Source organism: Denticeps clupeoides, chromosome 11 (genome assembly GCF_900700375.1).
Source record: "Denticeps clupeoides chromosome 11, fDenClu1.1, whole genome shotgun sequence".
In the NCBI taxonomy this organism is placed as follows: domain Eukaryota; kingdom Metazoa; phylum Chordata; class Actinopteri; order Clupeiformes; family Denticipitidae; genus Denticeps; species Denticeps clupeoides.
The window spans coordinates 13,159,692-13,167,338 of NC_041717.1; the positions used below are offsets into that span (position 1 = coordinate 13,159,692).

Genomic DNA, 7,647 nt, shown 5'->3' on the forward strand with positions numbered 1-7,647 from the left:
TATAAGAGAGGTCAACAACTGCAACACATGCAGACAGCTAGCTTGTAGTAATTCTAGCCTATTGTTTAGCAACACTAAAGGTTCACAGCAAATATGCATATGTACAAAAATCTCTTTAGGGCAACACAGATGAGCTTTGCGCTTTTTATGTTTTTTTTTTTTCCTAATAAATGTGTAAAAGGGAAATGTCCATTAAAGCCCAAACATATTTTGAAACCATCCCAACGTTAAATACATGTATTATATATTAATAGAATCTATAATTACTTTATAGATATATAATTATTATGTAATAGTCACAGCACACACCTAAAGCAGTGTGTACTGCATAATATATCTATTAATAATTAAAGCAATATAAGCACACACACACATTTATAACCACCATATAGCATTTTTCATTCAGTAATAAAACATAAAAAAGGAATACAAATACAAATTAAATGTTTGGTCTACAAAGTAAACCAATACTTTACAATATGCATTTTGATTCCCCCCCCCTCCCTGTTGTTGCTTTTTTCTATTGAAATGTCTCATGCACAGAGAGATTTCAATATCTATCGAGAGTGGTTTGAAAATAGGCTGGGTCTGCGTGTTCCATAAAGGCATCTCGAACCCGAAGACATTACTATGAAACAGAATGGAACAGGTCTTGAACAGAAATCCCCACTGTGGAAGACAGATAAGCCCTTTCTGAGGAATGACTCATTTGTCAACGCTTAGTTTGTCCTACGTGACGTCCGTACACATCTAGAAATTACATAGCTACACTCTAAACACACTCCACTGGACTCCATGCTTATTACAAAACACGAACGCACAAAACAGATCATTCTAATCACCTCAATAAATCCGGTGCGACCCAGTGGTTCTCGGTTCTGACGTTTCACAGCACATACTAATGTCCAAGAAGAATCTCATTAATGGTTCTGAAACATACATTCATTGGTTAAATATAGTCGGCATACACCTGCCAATAAAAAGGCAGGGGTCTACAGATGCAGATTTGTTTTAAAGGCATCTGTAAGAAGCCCAAAGCAGCACAACATTAACAGAACACCTACAACAGGAGCACGGAACACGCAAAAAATCATCATTGGCGCTTCACCAACACAGACCAAAAGCAAAAACCCCTGTATCCCCCTGACTGCTCCTTCGATCGCCTCCTGGATTCAGTGCATCTAACCCTGTACCAGTTCAAGTAGAACCCTGTACCCTTTAAGACCATTTTTTTCCCATTGGCTGGAAATTAGATGATCGATTTAGATGCTGAGAGGTGAGTCATCATCTCTAATTTATTTTATTTGTGTGATGATAGGGAATGGGGTTTTTAATGGGGGAATGGGGGTAGAAGTTCATCTCAGCTCCTCAGGTCATTGAGAAAACCTGATCTGTTGCTAAACTCGAATGTATCTTCCACAGATCCAACATGCAAACTAAGCGAAGGGCACCAGCAAATGGAAACCAAATGAGAGGAGAAAATCCAACGCTCACAAACACACTTCAACCGCATCATCGAAAAATATCCCCAAGCCTGTGGGCTCTGCTTTTTTTTTTTTTGCGGGGGGGACTTCATGGAATCCAAGCAATGTCCACCACTACATATAATCACCAATGAACACACAACTTGAGAATAGAGGCACACGATGCTAAAGAGGAATGTCAGAAGACTTTCGATGCATACGCTTTAGCTAGATCAGCAGTTATTGTACAAAGCAGATTCAAGATGCAGAAGGCAAACTTATGGGCATTGTTTATTGTTCTTGTAACTCCACGTCTGCAAAATAAAAAAAAAAGTTCAAAATTTTTAATGAAACTCAGCTTAGGAAGTGAAATCAAGGTCAAATGGCCGACGCTGGCAGCTACACAAGCCCAGATCTAAGGGGAGGGTAAAAATAAAAAAGATAAGAAGTCTTGAATCTCTATAAAAAAAAGGCATTGTGCCTTAAACATGGCACAGGCATAGAGAAAGTTTCTGTACATTACAATCACAGCCGACAGCTAACCCCAGCCCTGGTTCCCCACCTCCCCCAACCAAACAGGGATAGTCCCTGACAGCCCCTGCTCAAACCCGGGACTGAATTTTGGTCGGTGACTGAAGCATGCAGCATGGTGTTGACCTCTGCTATAACGCGCGGTGCTCCTCCACCATCAGCACCCTGCAACTCAGGTAAAGCAAGAGACGAAGAAGCCCAGGCCAAAACTGAAAACAGGAAAAAGGCAACAGGGGACAGGCAGCCACCTACAGACCCGTCAGGTCCACTATGGCCTTGATGAATATGGTGTCGTCTCGGATGTAGGAGTTCTTGGAGTCGAGCTTGGGCAGCGGGCAGAAGAGCGGACAGCCGCTGGCGATGTTCATGTCACTGACAGGCCGCTGGAAAGACGAGGATGAAATGTCGGGTCGAAATGCGTCAATGATGTGCTCTCGATTGTTCTGGTCCAGAAGCATCAGTGTTACCTGAGACAACATGAACTAAAGAGTCACATTTGGCTCTTGATTCCAAAATGCACAGTTCTGTTACTGAGACATGACGTTCATTAGAAAACCACAAGCATTAGATTTACAGATCTTCACAGCGTAATTTCTTTAAATGGGCACCAACCAACCTTCTGGTTAAAGGGCCACTTAAGCAGGGCATCACTGTGTCCTCTCATCACCACGAAGAACAGAGACAAGTGAGTCCCACGTCCTGTCCCGTCCCCGTTCAGGTAGATGCGCAAACACATCTTGTAGCCATATTTACTTGTATAAAATGCTAGAAATAAGAGGGAAAACAAAGTGTGATTGTTGTGTCTTCTTTCTACCATCATGACTGCTCTGCACACTACTGTCTTTGGCATAAGCAATTTAAAAAAAGCAGAGAAAAAGCAGCCAACAAAATTATATGTTGGTTATATGTGGGAAGACAATCCTCATCAACATTAAACATTGTGATTGGTAGTGTACATGCACAATTTCAGCCAATAGATTCCCACTAATTTTATTGTATTGTTAACTTTGTTACTGTATTAATTCAGCACCATAGACAGCTCCTGATTAACAGGTTATGGCTGCATTGCACCACCCTGACTACAACGAATAAGGCCGCAAGAGTGAAGACTGAAATACATCTGCAAATAGTCTGTTTAATCCATGTGACTTTATAATATCTGCAGCTCCGACAAGGCCGTCCAACTTTGATTAAAAGTTTGATAGAACTACACAGAAGACATGACAGGATGGCTGCCTCACTATAATCTGAAAGAAGCTGGTCTGATGACTCCTTCACAGTCAGGGTGTTTTGATGCTGCCTTCAAATTGTGGTAAGTGAATGTTACCAGGCGAGAACATGGCTGGGGCCCGACCAGCGATGGCATCCTGCCTCTTCTTACTGAAGTCTGAGATCTTCCACACAAAGACGCCATCATACGTTGCCGCAGACATCTCCCGCATCTTCCCCTCCATCTCCACGATGGAGAGATCCCTCAGGCCCACCGTCCTCTCCAGCTGACGCACCTGAACACCAAGCCACTCAAAGCTAACCACTCTTGGATATTCACAGAAAATACATGTTTATTACAGATACCAGTCAAAATGGATGGATTCTGAAGAGCTATTGGAGATCACAAATGGTTACTACAAGTTTGAAGAAATAGTTCACCAAACAAAATGGTTATTTATTCATGGAAGTGTCTGAGCTGTGTCCATAAATAAGTACTCCCAAAAGAGAGCCCACTCTGTGCACCATATAATGAAATATGATATGGTTTTTAGTGGGTACTTTTAACATCTTCTATCAATGCAATAGAAAAATCGGCCTGCCAACATACAATGCCATTCAAATTTTTTGTACCACTTACAAAACTACTTTTCCATATATTAAGAGCCATTTCCAGCTTCCATAGTCATTTGCATAAAGAACCATGTCTGTTAAAGGATACTTCTAAATGAAACTTAACCTTTTAACTGGAATAGTAGTTTGTTACAGGGTGAACTATTTCCTTTTAAGGGATCACCAAAAAAAGGAGAAAAGAAAACTACTTACACTGGGAGAGATGAACACAAGGACCAGAAAGGAAAGTGTGATTTGAACTGGAGTGGATCACGGGTAGGAGTGTGCAGGTGTGTTCACTACTGACTCCTTGATTTAGGTGGGAAAGTGATATGGTTGATGGAATGTGAAATGACCCGGCAGGCAAAACAGCAGCGTGTCCACCCGTGCACATGTGGCAGTGTTCACCTTGTTGCTGAGTATCTCGATTTTGTCCTGGTCCAGTCGGTGTTGGCGGTTGTAGGCTTCCATGGTGGTGGCTGAGCGCTCCATCTCACGGTTGAGCACGCAGACGATGTTCTCGAACGTGCTCACCTTCAGCTCCAGCTCCTGGCAGCGGCGGCTCAGCTCTACCACCTTGGTCTTCTCGCTGTGCAGCTGGAGCTCCAGAGCCGCGCCCACGCCGGTGGGCAGCGGGGTGAAGGAAGTGGAGAGAGTGGTGGGTGCGCAGGCGCCCTGCACGGGAGCCCCCACACTCAGCTGGCCCATCTTCATCTCCAGGTCCCGCAGTGACTGGTGCAGCTCGTGAATCTTGTGGCTGGCCAGCTCCAGGCTCTGGGGCTGCAGACTCTCCAAGTTCACCTTGATGCCCATGATGAAGTGCAGCAGCAGGTTTAGGTGCTCGTAGGAACACGCTCGCTCATGTTCGTGGATCTTTTCTTTTTCCACCTGATGGAGAAGACGGAAACATAAGAAAGAACAAGAAACAACAGGAGACCACAATAGAAGATACAGGAAACAGAGTTTTAAAAGGGTTCTTGCACATTCTGCAAAACCAGACTTCTCTTTATTAATTTTTTCTAAAGATTAGTGCTGAAACTGAGCAGTTGGTGGAAAGCTGGCAAGACAAATGTGCATCACAACTGGTTTACTGTGAGCTACTAGACAGAGACTGTTGAAACGTTAATAAAAGCAATGTTTCCCCCAGGACATCAGGACATTATATCCAGATTGTTCACTTAAAAATATAAATATCTTCGTCAAAAGCATTACTTACTGACATATCACAGCCCACGACGTGAAATCTGCAGGGTGCTCTAAATTTAGTACAGAGCTTGATGTGGTCTACATACTGTGAAAGAAAAAAAAATGACATGACACACAAAAGCATAACATCTTCAAGATCAACCCACTCTTTATTACAATTGTCTCAATTTCTAATCATAGAAAAACTTAACTCGGCAACAGAAAGGATCGCCAGCCCGGAAACAACCAATTGCAGTTATACAGCACTGCAGAGTGTTGTTGTGGCTTTAACAGTGAATAATGCTGTATTTCTCTTGGCTGTGACAGGCAAATTCATTTTCGCTGCTCAAGGCTGAGTCTGAGTGTTGGCCATCTGCTTAGCCGCTCAAGCCAAACAGTGAATCTTCTCATCTGCTCCCGTAATGTAATTGCTTAAATGGCCCGTTCTGATTATGTAGGTTGCATAAAGAACTACTTACAATATTAATACTATGCAGAATTGAGACTGGAGTCTAATGTACAGTTTTTTTTATTTGTTTGAACTATATTTACTGTTATAGTTCTGAAGTTTGAATGAGTATAATCTTCATGTAACAAGGTTACTAACCTTTTCTCTGGGAATTTTCTTCTTGGCACATCCTTCACAAATCATTGGGTACTTTGGACAAATTTCATCGTGGGCCTAAAAAGCATGTTAGAAAATATATATTTGAAATATATCATATTTCATAGTTAATTGTTCCTAATATATGATAGCCCTAAATATGTTATGCAAAAAACACACAGGCCACTCAAGGCTTCATTTAATGTAGGCAATGCAGGATTTCATTACCTTAATATTTTTAAACTGAAACGGCTCTTTGCAGTACTTGCAGTTCAGAGTTCTTTCAGGACATTCCCGTTCGTTGTGCCGTTCCATCTCATTAGACCTTAAAAGTTCTTTACAGGCTGGACAGGGAATAATCATGTAGTCACACTTTCCTTCATGGTTAAGCTGAGGATGCAAAATATTATGAAAATATCATGAAAGCATCTAAATAACTCAAAAGGACTCATCAATCCCATAACATCTCAAACATTTGTACCTCATATTCCTTGATAGTTCCGGTCCAAGAGCATCCTTCATTGGGACAAACTGCAGCAAGAGCTTCTATTTCTCTTCTTGCAGCATTATCAGGAAAGGCCTAGTAACAATGTTATGTGGCATTTAAGGTTCACTATATGTGTTGCGATACATACACTGCACCCAAAAGTACAGGTAGTTACTGAACAAGCAGTATTTACATAGATTTGCATGCAGTGAACGGCTGCTTCAAAATTTGCATAGTTGGGAAAAAAAAACAAAGGTCTTGAGATATGTCTTTCATATTCAATGCAACTCCTGAGTTAGAAGAAATTATCATTCCACTACCATCATAATGCCCACACACTGGTGAAAACCTGTCATCCAGTACTTACACAGCCTTGCTTTAAAATTGAAGTTGAGTCTTCAAATAGTTCTTCTTTAATACAGGCATTGCACTTTTGTGGTCCGCCACTTTTTGTAGACAAGAGGAAATAATAATAATAATGAAAAATGTCATTCTTGCAACCAATAACTGAATACTGTAAAATGCATTTTTATATACAGATCATCTAAATAACATTTCGTCACTCGCAGCTGGCAACCCGCAGAAAAGCCACACCAGCCTGCCTGAATGGCAACACAGCACAGATTTTATCCACCCTGCCCCAGGTTTAAAGGTTTAATTTCCCCCCTTTAGATATGCGCTAAATAAGTTTAAAGCCACTCCGCTAAAGTCAGACACATTCTAACCCCGCCGGAACGGACAATTGCGATGTGCAGTGTTGATAAAATGGCCAGGCTAAAGGCGACAGGGCTAGCTGGCGTTAGCCACCGAGGCTAGCACACGAGCATCTCGACTCACCTCACAGTTTTGTTGAAGCAGTACGAGCAGAAGCGGTGGCCGCACTGGGCTTGGAAAGGCTTGCGTAGAATCTTCTGGCAGATGTTGCACAAGTGCTTGTCCTCGAGCTTGTTGGCCAGTATCTTCTTGGGGAATCCGGGCTTGTTGCCTTCTAGTGAAGATGGTGGCGACGGTTCCTGTGCAGCCATTATTCCCGAACGGACATGTGACCTGGCAGACTATGGGAAGGCTGGAGGAATATTTGGAGGAAACCAGTCGCGTCTGCAGTAGTTTGCCTTGACCTCAATCGAAAACCGGCTGCACACAGTACAATGGAGACCCATCACCAATCTGCCCATCACCGACGGGGAATTATTATACTATTATTATTTTGGTTATTATAATATTGAATAACCACTTTTGACTTTTAATATATTGCTATGTCTATATTCATAATACATATAGTTCCTATAGTATATTTCGTTTCGTTTCATTTAGTAAACTCCCTGTTGGAGGTAAAGTTCCTGAAAAATATAGTTGGAACACTCTATACATTTTCATTGCGGTGTAAATCATGTCATGCTTATGTTTATAATCACATTAGTTGGCATAGGACAATGACATTGGACAAGATGACATATTTTTGACAAAAAATATTGTTTTCAGACAATATTAAGAATCTATTTAAACATATTACATACAACCATTCAATATTATTTATAAAATTGAATAATATTACT

At 41.5% G+C, this 7,647-nt stretch overlaps 1 protein-coding gene across 1 annotated transcript; it reads right to left on the bottom strand.

The window, feature by feature from the left end:
* Nucleotides 1-382: 382 nt before the first annotated feature.
* traf2a (Tnf receptor-associated factor 2a) lies at nucleotides 383-7,161 on the bottom strand. Its single transcript, XM_028996930.1, has 10 exons — nucleotides 6,929-7,161; nucleotides 6,459-6,537; nucleotides 6,086-6,184; nucleotides 5,833-5,994; nucleotides 5,608-5,682; nucleotides 5,032-5,106; nucleotides 4,224-4,703; nucleotides 3,322-3,499; nucleotides 2,611-2,759; nucleotides 383-2,461 (listed from the first exon to the last, which is right to left on the bottom strand). Exons 1-10 carry the CDS (start codon nucleotides 7,114-7,116, stop codon nucleotides 2,243-2,245), a joined length of 1,704 nt encoding a protein of 567 aa, XP_028852763.1. The 5' UTR covers nucleotides 7,117-7,161; the 3' UTR covers nucleotides 383-2,242.
* Between the last annotated feature and the right edge of the window lie 486 nt (nucleotides 7,162-7,647).